This window comes from Chaetura pelagica, unplaced genomic scaffold (assembly GCF_000747805.2).
Source record: "Chaetura pelagica isolate M959 unplaced genomic scaffold, ChaPel_1.0 scaffold243, whole genome shotgun sequence".
NCBI classification, from domain to species: domain Eukaryota; kingdom Metazoa; phylum Chordata; class Aves; order Apodiformes; family Apodidae; genus Chaetura; species Chaetura pelagica.
This window is the reverse complement of record NW_009952712.1, coordinates 702,959-718,085: the sequence shown is the minus strand read 5'-3', so window position 1 is coordinate 718,085 and position 15,127 is coordinate 702,959. Positions and strand designations below refer to the sequence as shown.

Below are 15,127 nucleotides of genomic sequence, written 5' to 3'. Positions count from 1 at the left end.
AAAAAAAAAAAAAAGAAAGAGAGAGAAAAAAAAAAACCCTTTAGTAGGTTTGCTAGAGCCTTTCTGGCTATTATACTTTAAAGGCTGTAATTACTAAACCTCAGGCTCATCACTGGCATGCTCACTCTCACAGCCCAGCCTGATGACACCTCGTCTTTCAGCATAGAACCTGTGACCACGAGGAAACTGAGGAACTCCCCCAAAAGCCACACTGGGGGCTGTGGGTCACCCACACCTCCCAGGAGCCATGGAGTGCAGCCTGGCTTCCATTCCCGGGGGGCTGCTGGGCTTCCAGGTCCCTCTCCCACTGATCCCCAGCAAGCACCGGCTACTTTGAGGGACATGGTTAAGCACCAGACTTGGCAGAGTTGGATTAATGGTTGGACTGGATGATCTTAAGGGTCTTTTCCAACCAAAACGATTCCATGATTCTATACTTACTTCCTCTCTCCTCTGTACCACTCAAAGACCGGGGCAGGAACTCCTGCACCTTCGCACCGTACCAGGCCGTTCCCTCCAAGCACCACACCGCTGGCCTTAAGCTCCTGAATTGTGGGGGCAACTGAAAAAAAAAGAATTGTAGAATATCGGACATCGGCATCTGGACAGGCAGGCTGTTCCCTGCGGGGCACTCCCAGCCTGGAGCACCTTCTCCAGCATCATTCACACACACGGCCACCTCCTCATCCAGCCGTGCAGAAGCTGCCCCACGGGCAGGCTCTGGCAGGTCTGCCCCGTGTGGCTGGGGGAAAAACCTCCCTGAGACGTGAAGCAGCAGCCCCAGACTGAAGGAAGCTGCATTTCCAGCTCAGCGACCCAACGTGAAGCGTAACTAGTGGTGTCAGTGACCTACAAGATCTGTTTGAAACCTGGGAAGCAGCAAAAAGCACAGGAAGGCCCAACAGGCTCCTCCAGGAGATCCCCCAGGTGAGGAGGGGGATGGCAGCACCCCAGGTGCAGGCTCCAGCACAAAGGGGACCTGGCCAGCACCACCACGGATCTTCTGCCCCACGAAGCCACAGGCTGAGGTGGCCTTTGAGATCTTGTTTTGCAAACCAAAAGAGCAAACTTACCTTCGTGGTTACCAGCCACCCATAAATAACCCTCGAGAGCAGGACTTTGCCAGTACTGCACTGGGTATAGAGCCGTTTCACTGAGCACATGTTGTCTTTGTAAGCAGCCCACATTATAATTAGCAATCAACATTTTCAGCTTAAAACTATAGATACAAATACGGATAAAAATCCACCGTCAGTTTTTCCAGTTGCCAGCACGAGGCAACTGCCAGCTGAAAAGAAACCCCAGCAGATTCCTCTGGGAAGAGATTATCAAAGGGAAGGCTGAACAACCACCATCTTCTCCTTGGAATTCCTTCTACAAATTAAAGTTTAGAAACAGGAAATATGTGCATCATAAAAAATGCTATAAAAACCAAACCACAGAACTTGTAAATAAAAATCTGTTTGTTTCATCCTAAGCAGTTTCACCAGATGTTGCTTTAAGGTGTTTATGTACGTGTGAAAGAGCTCCTGTCTGCCTCCCTCACCACCCCAGCCCCTGCTCCATGCACCATGCCAGGGGACCATCATCTTCCACAGGAACCAGCCTGACTGAGGATGCACCAGATGAACCATCAGGGCAAGAGGTGGGTTCTCCATGGTCACCCTCACAGCCCCAGCCCTCCCCATCCCCACCCACGGATGCACTCCCAGATGTGCAGGACATCTGCAGGGATCCAGCTGTCCCAGCCCTGTGGCATAATTGCTGGAAGTGACCTGGGAATTAAACTGATGTTCACGTTGTAAGGAAGGGTAGAGCGTTGAAGCAGCTCTTGTGCAGCTGCCCAGGCAGGCCCAGATGGTGGCAACACCAGGGGAATTTGGTGTCCTGGCTCCAGGAGAAAAGGCACGAAGGGTGGAGCTGAGTGCAGACCCCATGGCTGTGCTCTGTGGCAACAATGGGGTTCAAAGGTCCTGTGGAACATATCAGCTGCATATCTGACACCCAGGGCCAACCATCTGTTAAAATACTGTCCTTCAGGTGAACTTGGCTCATTATCATCTCATTGTAATACCAAAACACACCTCCATCCCAAAAGCTGCCCTCCTCCCAAGGTGCAACCACCCCTCACTGGGCCTGTGCTCTGAATTTTCTCTAGCCCAGACCTTTAAAAGTGAAGTGAGAGAATTCTGCCCCGGTCACCACAAGGTCTGTAGGACCAGAGTCACCCCAGCTCCACCTGGAAGGGAAAATCCTACAGAAAGGTTTGAGAGAGGAAAGGTGCCAGGGAAGATGCCCTGCTGGGGACAACCCCATTCCCCTGAGCCCCGGGGCCAGGGCACATGGGCACTGCCCACAAACCTCCATCTTTGACAAAACCTCAGGAGAATGTTTTGGGTGGGATTACACACAGACCTGCTGCCTCCTCACCCCCCAGGCAGCCACATCCCACCAGCCAACAGCTCCCTCTTCCCAGGGGTTACACCAAACCAAGCCAGAAAGCCACTGACTTTCAACAGGTAACACTGACATTCCAGGTGGCTGATAAAGGTGGAACCCATGAGCATGAATTCCCTACCATCTGCATGGGGAAAAAAAAAAGCAGCACATTTTTTCATTCCTCTCTAAAAATACCAAGGACCAAGAAAGCTCCTTCCTGGGAAACAAAGCAGTGTGTGCAGCCAAGACACTTACAAAATAATTAAAAAGTTATTTTAAAATTAAGAATAACAAAACAAAATATTTAAGCTACTATCAAAACTAATAATCTAAAAATAAAGTTGTTTTTAAAACTTTAAACCAATCACATGAAAGGTTGTGAACTCATTGCCTTTTGCCTGTGCTCCAGCAGCAGCAGCTACTCAGGGCACAGCAAAGCTCGTGGATAATAATAATAACAATAATAATAGTGGGAATGCAGAAGAACATGATGCCTTTTCATTCAGGCAGGTGCCCCAGGCACCACATTCCCAGGGAAGCTGGGAGTCCCAGGCTTTGCTGTCCCATGAAGACATGGAAAATACTTCCCAGAGTTTTGTATGGGAAAGACTGGAAAACTTCTGCACGTTCTCTCAGATCTCCCTTTCATCTTCTGTTGGTTAAGAATAAAATCAATATTGTGCTGTAGGAAATCCCTGGCTCACACTGGCCTGAAGACCCAAAGCAAAGGGCTCAGAGTCACCGTTCCCTTGGATTTCTCATCGTGGGGTTATTTGCTTGTTTTTAGCACCATGAGGAACAACAAAGGCTCATTCCTGGTGCTCTGATGAGGAACGTGCTGAGCCAAAAGCCCCTCAGCCCCTCCTGCTCCCACTGGTGTGCAAGACTGAGCAGCTCCAGATGCAATTACACACTGAACTACCCACTGCTGCCTGCCAAGGTTTGCTTTGGAAAGGGAGGAGAAAAACACGTGCAAAGAGACATTTGTGCCTCCAATATTTCAAATATTTTTAAAACGTTTGTGTTTTTTTTTCCACGTAGCCTGCAAAGAGCTGTTTTTAAGACAACATTTTGAGTTGCTCTTGTTGCTGCCAGTCAAGCTGCAATTCCTGTGCTGCTGGAGCCACGGGGCTTGGCAGCTGCTTTAAATATTTTATAGCAATCAGAACTAATACCATATTGATCTGAACACACATCACCCGCCTCGCGTGTTACGTTAACAAGTGCTCCCAAGCTTCAGTCCAATCCTGCCAACAGCTCCCCAGCACAGGCTGTTTGTTGGGTGAGGAACCTCCCCAGCACCTGAGCTGCCCAGCACAGCCGGGACGTGTAAGATCAGCCAGGAGGAGGGAGGCTGGAGGGTAACAACATCCTCTTCCAGCCAGGGCTGCTGAGCAGGTGTTTGGGAGGGGTTAGAATAAACACACAGAAAATGACACGGTTTTTCCTCCCAGGCAGCACCCCAAGAATTTGGAAAACTCCTGAAACAGGTTGGGTGATGGTTCCTCCCCCTGTGACAAGACATTCCACAGCACTGACCACCTCACCAGAGCCTCCTGCAGCTCCTTACAGCTTCCTTTGCTTCCTTTTGTTTTGCCACGAAAATTGCAAACCTGCTGCTGACACCCTGTTCTGGGGTGTCAGGAACAGCACTGGGGGCTTCCAGCTCACTCCCCTCCCATGCAGGGACCAGGGGCTCTGACCTTCTTAAACTACTGAGGGGGATGAAGACAGGCTGAGAGAGTTGGGGTGTTCAGTCTGGAGAAGAGAAGGCTCCAGGGAGACCTGAGAGCAGCTTCCAGGGCCTGAAGGGGCTCCAGGAAAGCTGGGGAGGGGCTTGGGACAAGGGCAGGGAGGGGTGGGATGATGGGGAAGGGTTTCCAGCTGGAAGAGGGGAGATGGAGATGAGATGGGAGGGAGAAATTCTGTGCTGTGAGGGTGGTGAGAGCCTGGCCCAGGTTGCCCAGGGAAGCTGTGGCTGCCCCATCCCTGGCAGTGTTGAAGGGCAGGTTGGATGGGGCTTGGAGCAGCCTGGGCTGGTGGGAGGTGTCCCTGCCCATGCAGGGGGTGGGACTGCATGAACTTTAAGGTCCAGGCCAAACCAGCCTGTGACTCTATAATAAATCCCTACTCAATCCCAGCAGCCACCAGGTGCCCTCCCAGAGCCACGACAGGCTCCTTGCCAGGCCATGAGGACCCCTGGTGCAGCAGGGACCTCCCAGTGCCCCAGCAGCAGGTGGCTGCTGCCAGGGGAGCCATAGCACAGACAAACACTGGCCATGGAGAAAAATGTTTTCATTCAGGAGTTTAATAGTGATGACTGAGGCTGTTACAGAAAATCGTTGCCCATCACTAGCCATGCAGCCCTGCCCCGTGCAGCTGCTGGGTCAGAGAGATGCAAAAGTCCTGAGTGGGCAGCAAAGGCAAGGGATAAATACAGATGGACACAAGCTTAAAGGGCTGATGAAAGTTTAAAAAGGTAAAACCACAGAGAAGCTTTAATAAATTTTAAGCAAAGTAGTTACAGCTGGAAAAAAAAACAACAAACCAAACACAAAACACAAGAAGAATTTTGGTTTAAGGCTCAAGGGGTTGGAGGGTTGGTTGGGCTGGAGGCTGAGGGGAAGGCAGGGCTCCAGCAAAGCCTCCCTCCAGCACCAGCTTCTCCCCTCCCCAGGTTCCACAGGAAGAGATTCCAGCAGTGCATGGACGTGCTGTGCCCTCATTGTGCAATAGGAACAACTACCACGTAAGTGAGCAAGAAAATACCAGCTGGGCTCCGAGGCACAGAGCAGCAGCAGAGGGTGAAACCCTGTCCATGGCAGCGCCTGCCAGAGGAGGGGCAGGGACCTCCCACCAGGGAGACCTGGTAGAAGAGCTCATGGTCTGACAGAAGTTGCTGCAGCAAAATGTAACAGTGATGCTAACAAGAAAACCTGGTGTAAGACTTAACGATTTTCGACGTATCTGTCATTTTTATATATCCTAAATAACAGTTACATAAAATAACAGAGAGAAAGAAATATGATTACATATCTCTGTCAGCAGCACTGGGCTTTTCTGACTCATATTTGTAGGTTTACACTCCCTGTGGTGGATCCGTGTTCAATCCTCTCCCACAGTGCATCCCTGTGGAGCACAGCACTTCAAATAAATGCTTCATTTCTGACTTGAAAATAAATTACTGGAACTTACTTAATATCAATTTCTGAAACCTGTCTAAGTGCTTTGCTGGGAAAGGCTCTTCTGGGTGGGTGCTCAGAGACTCAGCTTAACAGGGGTTTTACTAAAGCCCTTTTGTCTCTGTCCCTGCATGAAGCAACTCAGGAGGTGAAGCTGCTCTTGACCCACAGTACCTATTGCCCGTCCCCACTGAACACATTTATGCATCCCTGCCAGAGAGACATGACAGGAGGAGCACTGAGCAGGGGCACCAGACACCTTGCAAGGTGCCAGGACAGCTTGTTGCAGGTTTGGTCTCATTTTATGGGACTCAGAATGGTTTGTGTGGATCTTAAATCTCACCTAGTTCCAACCCCCCTGCATGGGCAGGGACACCTCCCAGCAGCCCAGGCTGCTCCAAGCCCCATCCAACCTGCCCTTCAACACCCCCAGGGATGGGGCAGCCACAGCTTCAACCCAGGCCAGGCTCTCACCACCCTCACAGCAAAGAAAAACCCTTCCTAAGATCCAGTCCCTCCTCAAACCCAGTGGGCAGCAGGCTGGCCCTGGGGCAGGCACCACCCCAAGCCCTCCAGCTGGGACAGGCTCCCTCTTCTAACATTTTAATGAGCTTCGGGACTTTCATGCGTATTAGTTATGTTGCCCTAATTACTCATTATAATTCTAATGTGCGTTTTATATTTAATTACAATGCTTATAAAGATTTGGTATGGGTAGTAAATTATTATAACTAGCATGTGCATAATGATTATGAGCTGAATTTATTAACTTTTACACTAGCATTCAGGGCTGGCAACTTCCAATTTCACCTTTGTGATTAACCACATTGTCCGATTAAGGTAACATTTTTGCAGCATTAATTGTAAATGTCAAAAAAGTCTTTTATTCTCCCAGTTTTCATCAGATTTTCATTTGGCATCCTCACGTAGCCCTTTGTTGGTGAAATTGCTCTCCAGTCTGTTAAGATAAAGACTTTCCAGGTAAGAGAACAGGTTTTCCAAGATCCTTTTTCTGCTTCAGAAAAAGATACCAGCAATATTCAAATATCTTCATATATTTACATACACACACAGTTTTACCAATAAAGCAACAAGTCTTCACAAGTGAAAGTTACTTGTACTTTATGTAATTGAGATGCTCTGCCAACAGCCCAGTTTATTTAATTTTTCTAACTTATTCAGAGCAGCAACGTTACCAATTCCCAAATTAACAGGGTGGTTTAACAACCACCCCTTCCTATCAGAAACTCCTCCAGTGCTATTTAAGAGATGTGCCTTCAACAACCACTGGGCTAAATAACTAATGAGCTTATTTTCCCCCCTCCACCCCCTTCTTGACAACATATCAAAGACCTCTGAATTCAGGGGGATGCTGATGGGTCCATGTACATAAATTTTACATGCAGACACGCAAGGACTCTGAGAATTTAGCTCAGCTCCTGCATTTCTAGATGCAACCCAACACCTCTCTTGTACTTTCCCTTTCCTGTTTGGGATTGATTCACCTTTACAAACCATTACAGTTTACTTCAAATGTTGATTGATTAGCCAATGGTGAGAACACTTTGCACCAGCTGTCAGAAACCGAGTGGATCCTCAGCATTCCCTGCGTGTCAACCAGCACATCACAGGGTGCACCTGAACTCCCTGACACTTGCATCTCCCCCAGGGACACCCACTGGATGGTGCTGTAACAGGGACCAGCACCCCTGGCTGCTGGGCACTCTGTGCTCTGGGATAGGAAACCTCCCAGTGCTGAGAGGAAAGCCTCAAACCCACAAGTAATGGTTATGTTCGGGAAGGGGCAAAAAAACCAAATCAGCACCACAAAATACTACTAAATAAGGGGTCAGCAGGCAGGAATTCCTAACACTGTGCTTTGAGTATTTGAGAAACAGGAAAGAGAAGGAAGCAGCTTGACACCTAACAAAGACCATTCATGAGTAAGACAAGGGCAGTCAGGAGGCAGCTTTGGTTTGCTGGTGTTACCTTGCAGCTTTCTCTGTTTAATCCACCCATTTCCCAACAAAGCATCTTTCTGACCGTATTCTCTTAACAATACCCTGCAGAGCTTCCCTCATCCCTGACAAACACAAAGATTTGTGTGGCACATCAAGCCCCTCAGGGGGGGACACTTCCACACACCCAGGCACGGAACAACCCAACGCTCTGTGACTTGCCATGGCCTGTAGGATAGAACAGGTCCTGCCACCACACTGGAATTCACAATATGAAGAAAAACCAGGCTGGGGAGCTGATCCCACCCATCAGCAGAGCTGGGGGGGGAGAGCCAGGCCAGCAGCAGCTCATCACTGCCTTTGGCCACAGGAGTTGTGCCCACCCCTTCCATGGGCATCACTGAAACCAGGATGAACACACCTGAGACAAACCCTGCCTTTGCACACAAGGCTTGGTGATGTAGAGGGAACAGATGCACAGAACAGGAATCAGGATATAAATGTTCAGCATTTGGCATTGTTTGATACAGTGGAGTTGGTTTTAATCTTTCATAGGCCAGTGCAGCTTGATTCAAATTTAACTGAAGTCAAAGTCTTTCTGTTGACTTCAGTGGGCTTGGAAAGATCTGCAATGAGAGAGAATTTCACAGTTTTCAAAACAAAAAAAAAAGTTAAAACCCCCCACAACTTGAAAGAGCACCAGAATAACAAAGAGAAGCTCTTGTCATGTAATCCCTCTTTTCATATGCTCTTGCTTTTCCTGCTGTAATCCCAGGGAAAAGTTGTCAGCAAAGAGCAGCCAAGAATCTGCAATTACCTGAGTCCCAAGAACAAGACATTGATGCTTCATGGCATAAAATATGGGATGGGCAGGATCCAGCACAACTGCTGATGGGGTTTTTTTTTAAATACAAGAAAGGGAACTATTAGAGGAGGGTTTAAAACTGTCCTAGTGGTCTCTAGGGAGCCCAGAGGGAACAGTCTGGGTCCTGACACAGCAGGAGGAGCAAAGCACGTTGCTTGGCTGCAGGTCACCCTGGGGGTTGTGCTGGAGGGCAGGGCAGGTGTCCTCAGGTGAGGCAGAGTCTCCTCGTGGGATGGGGCCACCAGCACGGTGGGATGTGGGGGATCTGTCTGGATCCCAGCACAGCCAGCAGCCCCCAGCAAACCTCCCTCCCTCGGCAGCTCCTCCTGGCAAAGCTTCTGCCCCCCCAGCACCTCCTGACGCTGCAGCTCCTCCAGCAGCCACTTACTCAGGTGTGGGGGGGAAATGAGTATCAGCACCCCAGGGGGGCACTAAGGACCGAGGAGGAGGAAAGGGGAAGCTTTCCTGTGTCTGATGCCAAGGCAGAAGGAAGAGCTGGCCGGGAGCCTGGGTGCAAACCCAGCCGGGTGCCTTTGCTGTGCTACTTCTCTCCCTCTGAGGAAGATGAAAGCAAAGGACTTCAACAAAGTCCAGGAATTACTCAGTAGATCTTTTGGCAGCAAAGCTGAGGAAAAAGTGAATCAAAGCAGGCTGGTAGTTTTCCAAGGAAAGTTAAGTTTGGAACAAAACTGGAGAAACTCCAAGCAGGTCAGCAAGGGACCTGCTGGAGCCCTGGGCACAGCCAGGAAGCCAAAGCAGGGAAGCAGATGGGCAGGCATGAGACAGCAAAAGGCTGAGGGACCAGGCCACACACACACCAGCAGGGGGAAAGGACAAAGTGACCCTGCTGCTCAGAGCCCCCCATGCCATGCCCAGGCAGTGCTCCTTGCTGGTGTCTGTCCTCCCACCCAAACCTGATCACTACTGCAAATCCTGAACACTGGACCCAGAGCAAAGCCAGGGACCCACAGGCCTTGCCCTGCCCAGGAGCCTTCTGAGGACCATTTTCTAAGTCAGGTTGCATCCTCACCACAGACATGTTTTTGCACCCATGATACTCCCACTTGCACCTGTAAGTGCCACGTGTCAAAAGCTTATGAATGTCAACACATGACATCTTCTGCCTTCTCTGGCAACAAATAGGACTTAGTGAGACAACATGACTTGTTGTTGATGGATCCATGGTAGCTGTTACCCTCCTCAGGTTATCTCCCAGGTACAAACATGTTTTGTTCCAGTTCCAGCATGTGTCTGGGGACTGGAGACATGCCAGGCAATTGCCAGCTCCCTCTGAACAGCAGGGCCTTGCCCACACATTCTAAGGGCTCAGAAATGACAGTTCCTGCAGCACTGGCTTTTTGGGATCTTTGAGGAAGTTTGTTTTCCTCTGATGACTTGAGACAGCCATGAGCTTACAGAAGGCTGTTCTCTACCAACTCTAGGTTAAGCTTTGTCTGCTCCTGGTACAGAGTCCTGGTGACCAACCTTCCCTTCTACTGAGGTGGTGGAGCAGAAGGGCAGGAGGAGGCACCTGGTGACGTGCAGTGCTGGGAAGAGAGGCCAGAGTCATGTGTGTGCCCTGTCCCCTGAGATGCTCACCAGACACATTACCTAGTGTGAACCACCTGCTTTAGGGGGCACTGGTGTGGACTCAGCTCAAGTACCAAAAGTTGAGAAAAGCAGAAGGAATTGGGACCAGTGGAGCTGGAAAAGACCATTTCCTAGGGATATGTTGCTTCACGGGATATGCAAGACAGAAGGAAAAAGGAATCAGCTCTTCCCTGGTGCCTTTATGGGCCAGGCAAGCAATAATCAATCAAAACTGCAGCAAGAAAGCTTTGGGTCTGCTAAGCTACTGCTGGAAGAGATTGCTTAAGGAGACTATCAAGGTGCTCTCTCTTCTTCATTTTCAAAGAAAAGGCTGACAATTGGAACACCATCCCCTGCATCTGCAGCATCAGCCTGACTGCTCTGCTCCTCCCCTGGGTTCAAATTTTGTGATTTCTGAGCTCCTGGGATTATTAAGCATCAGAACAGCACCTATAATGGCAAATTCCTTGACTCATTTCTGCAGCTACTACTGTTGTGTTTAAGGTTAGATGTCATTTTTCAACACAATGGGAAAAAAATAATTTACAGTTTTCTCAGCTTACAATAGTAATGACATCTCCAGGCTTATGCTCAACTACCAAAATGAGGTAAGTACTGAAACTGAATGTGGAATTTGAAAAAATAATTCAAAAGGCAGAAGTAGAACTTTTTTTTTTTTTTGCAGAAAACTTCTGGTACACCTTGAATCCCAGTTGATATATTCTACATCTGTAACAAAGCAGCTGAGGTGTACTCACCAAAATGATATTTCTAAGGACAGAACTCATTACTACTGTATAATAAATGGAAGCATAAGTCAGAGTTAGCACTGAACAGATTGTTTGGGGTTGCAAAGACAGCAGCTGTCACAGCTTGACAGCTTTCTTGTTAGTGAATCAGCTTTACTGACAGTCTTTTTGATTGAAAACCACTGTTCGCTGACAGTGTGTTAGAGCTGATATACATATGTATCTCATGAAGAATGAGAAAGAGCCAGAGAAGGTCTACAAGCTATTGCTCTGTATTAAAAAGAAGTGAAGTTTACATAAAGGGGTTTTTGGTGTCTCCCCCTCCCCAACAATCCCCAGTAGCTGTAGGCTGATGGAGCAGGACAATTGGCACTGCTGGGTGACAAGCACACACAGGCAGGCCCAGGTGGGTTTCCCAGCTACAGTTGCTTTCAAATGCTCTCAGGAAAAGTTTGTCTAATTGAAAACAAAGTTTAGAAATTACAGTGATTTAATTCCTGGCAACTCAGACAGGGGCTGCCCAGACCTGCTGCTAGATCCAAGGGGGGGATCTGCGGGAGAAGACACAACCACAACAACTCCAGAGGAACCTGCTTGCTTTGAGTCACCTCTTACTTTTCTCTTACACACTCCACCTGTGTCACTGGTTTTGACTGGCAGCTCCACAGGACAGGGAGCACTGCCTTGGCCTTTGTGGCATGCCCAGAATCCCTGTGCAAGCCCCCCAGCCTGAGCACAGCCAGTGCTGGTGCCTGGGGCATCCCAGCTGAGCTCCTGTGCCACCAAACACCAGCTACATGAGGTAGAGGAGGAAGGGGATTACAGCAAATGTCTCTCAAGGGTCTCATCTCTTTCCCCCCACCTGTATTTATTTGTAAGATTGCCCCATATAAAGTAATTTCCTCCTCAGCCTTGTGCCATGTCAACAGCTAAAAGGCAATGAACCGGGCACAGGAGATGTCACCTTCTATTCAGAGATCAGTGCTTAAAACAAAGCACACGAGGTGCTGCACTGAGGAAAACCAAAGCCCAAGAGTGAGAGTCATTTACAAACACCAGGAACATCCAGGGTGTGGCAGTTTTTCCCCAAGGGTCATTTAATATTCTTGTTACATCTGCTCACTTCCCAAGAATGTCACATAGTCCTCAAGAAGAGACAACAGATCATCACCAGCCAGCACTGGGATGCAGACCTGACTTCACATGAGAAGTCTGGGACTTCCCCACTGAAACATTTAATTGCTGCATTGAATGATAAGCCTCAATTTGCTCTTTTTCTCAAAATTCTCTTGCCATTAGTAACGCCAGGTGCAGAAGCAGGGAGCACCTGAATTTTGATACATTTGCTATGAAACAGGTTTTTCACAAAATGCTGGAGATGGGGCACTTTGAAGGGAAGCTTTCTGAATTTGTGAATGAAAATTCAGTCTAGAAATGACCATCAGACTTGTTGTCCACAGTGACCAACAGGCATCAAAGCAACCTGCAGCCACAGGGCCTGTCATGTTACTTGTCTTCTGGCAGCAGCACCAAGTGCCCTTTAGGCATCCCCAGCTCCCAAGTTGCTCCACAACTCCAAAAAAAGGTCACATCAGCCTCAGAATAGTTAGTTTTGATTTGAGAAGAGGCAGAAAATGTAAGAACAACCAGCTTTATGGCTTAGAATGCCTGAGGAACCATCCTGGCAATTTCTTCCCTCCTTTGTGTCAACAGCTCTGCTTTGTTCTCAAGTGGAGAAGCAGGAACGCGACTTCTCCAAGCTCCCCTGGCTCAGATCTCGTGCTGACACCACACACTTGCTAACGCCAGCCAAACTGCAGAAGCTATTAAAACCTAATTTAGCAATCCCACCAGGGGACAGACAAGCTGTAACAACATCATCACAGTCCTACCCAGGACAGGAGGGCTGGTTGAAGTGCCCAGCGCAGCAGCCGAGGGGGTCCCGCTGCAGGGCACTGCAGCCCCAGCCCAGCCACACAAGGGGCTGCTGTTGCAGAACCATTGCAGAGCAGCAACGACTGCTGCTGAGGGGGAAAAAAAAACAACATTGAAATGAAATCAGGGGAGGGAGAGTTTTGCAAGACTGACACAACGTTGAGACTTGTCCATTCGTGACCCCAGTTGGCGTCATCAGCCGCACTGGAAACCCCTGTGGGCTGGCACCTCAAAGGCTTGCAAGGGAGAGGGAACACCAAGTCTGAGACCAGCTCCACAAGGAGGACTACAATTACCAGGAGAAATACTGCTTTGCAACATGTTGACTATCACGAGAAATATTTTAAGTAATTGTTTTTGCTGAAGAGCAATCTGGGCAAGTGAAAGCTCCTGGAAGCTGAAGAGCTCTCCATTAATTTTGGCTCTAGTTTGGAGTCTAGCACAGCCTGCTGTAACTTCAATTTACTTCTTGAGATGGAGCAGCTCTTTAGAGAGGAGTCATTTTCTATTAAGCCTTCAATTGCCCTGCACTGAGCTGCTGTTTAAAGTGGGATCACCTGGAGGCTGAGGAGCTGGTAAGGGCTCGGTGAGGAGAAGGCTCTGGCTCCAGGAGGAGCTTCTCCTCACTTCCTCCCAGGAGGGCTTCTCCTCACTTCCTCACCTTGCATCACATCAGGTTCAAAGGGGTTAACATCCACCTGTGGATGGCAAATTCTAGCTCCTCTTAGGATGACAGGGACCCCAGTCCCTCCAAGAGGGGCCTGTTCCAGCTCCTGCTGGTGCCAGGAGAGAGCTGCAAGGAAGGCAACTTCCCAGAGCACAGAGTGTCTAGAAGCTTCCTGTAACCTTGATTTTACTTGAAAACGACAGCACAAGTGGCAAAGTACACAACAGCTATAAAAAAACCCCAAACCCTTCATTAATATTTTTTGGTCCACTAATTCATGAGCAGGTCCCCACACCCTCACCAACAGGAGCCTGAGCCTTTAGGTGGTTCCTTTGCACCAACACAAGGACATTTCCTGCTGTTAGCAGGAGAGTGTGTCGTAGATGCTCTCTTACTTGTTACAGCACAGTCTCCCAGAGATGCATAAACATAATGAACAGCATTTACTGCTACCCCATAATTATACAACACGTGGACCTGTAACCACTGGCAGAGTGTAAATGTGTGCAAATTAGTACAGTTATCTTTATTTCAAGGACTTGTTTTCCTGGGGACAAGGAACAGATTACTGTCAAAGGGGTAATCATGGCAGTCCTCAGAATTAACCACTGCAGCAATGACAAATAATCAGCACCCACGAGCTTCTGAAATATTAAATTCCACATTTGAATAATAGAAACAATCTCTTAATAGTGAGGTCAGAGATGCTGCTCCCCAGGAAACCGCGCTGGGACGAGGATTCGTCTGCACGTGTGTTAATAGCTCTGACTCCTCAGTGTGGTTCACACTGGTGTTGGAGATTCTCTTCAGGCAGTGAAGTGAGAACCTGAGCTGTCTTTGTGTCTTAAACTCTTAGTTTGCCTTTGGAGCTGGGCTGTTATGGCAGCAATGCTGGTGTTACACTGGAGCAGCTTCTCCTCCTTCCCTGGAGAAACCAAGTTGTGTCCCTGTCCTTTCCTGAAGCTTCGTGTGCCCTGACCAGCCCAAGATCTTCATGGAGAGAAGAGGCAGCCCAGTGCCCAGGCTGCTCTTCTAGCACATCTTCTCAACCCCACTGGCAATCACAGGGTATAACTCCCCAGACCCTCAAAACAGCCCAAAAAACCCACTTGGGGAGTAAAAATATGAAAATGCCAACTGGCAGAGGTTGGCAGAAATTTTTCTTTAAGCAGCTGAAAAATGTACTCATCTGCTGGAAGGATATCTTGAGCACTAATACTCCAGCTTCTTGAGACACAAGAGCTGGTTTCATGTTGCCAAAGCCCTGCTGATGTGCTGTGGCAGCAGAATGCCACCTCCATGAGGGAGCAGCATCATCAGTCACACTCCAACATGAGCAACATTTCTTGAGAGCCCTGCAGGGCTGCCCAGGCCCCAACAGCAAACTATTACACTGCAGAAAGAAATCAATGCTCATTTAGGAGCCAAATTGCACCTAGCCAGAAACTTCAGCTATATTGTTTTAATCTGACTTTCAGGGTGTTAACATAAATACCTGAAGGGACATAAAATGACAAACATTACTTTCATAAGAAGCCTCTTTCTCCAGTAGTGAGGAGATAATTTCCTCAAATCAATGATTTTATTTCCCTACCCCACCAGTTAAGCTGGTTTTAAAAATATGATCATTTTTTATTGAATAGGTGGAAGTTGTTTTTCATTAAGTGCTACCATGAGACAGGACATCAGGTAACTCATACACAGGATCTTGGTGATGAGAACAGCTTGTGAATTAGGGAAAG

General features: G+C 48.5%; 1 protein-coding gene across 1 annotated transcript in view; it reads right to left on the bottom strand.

Moving 5' to 3' along the window:
* The window catches only part of NEGR1 (neuronal growth regulator 1), a 121,865-nt gene that overhangs the window by 51,867 nt on the left and 54,871 nt on the right, over positions 1 to 15,127 (bottom strand). Inside the window, exon 5 of the mRNA XM_009994582.1 lies at positions 442 to 562. Coding sequence (XP_009992884.1) covers positions 442 to 562 — 121 coding nt within the window. The remainder of the gene's footprint in view (positions 1 to 441; positions 563 to 15,127) is intronic.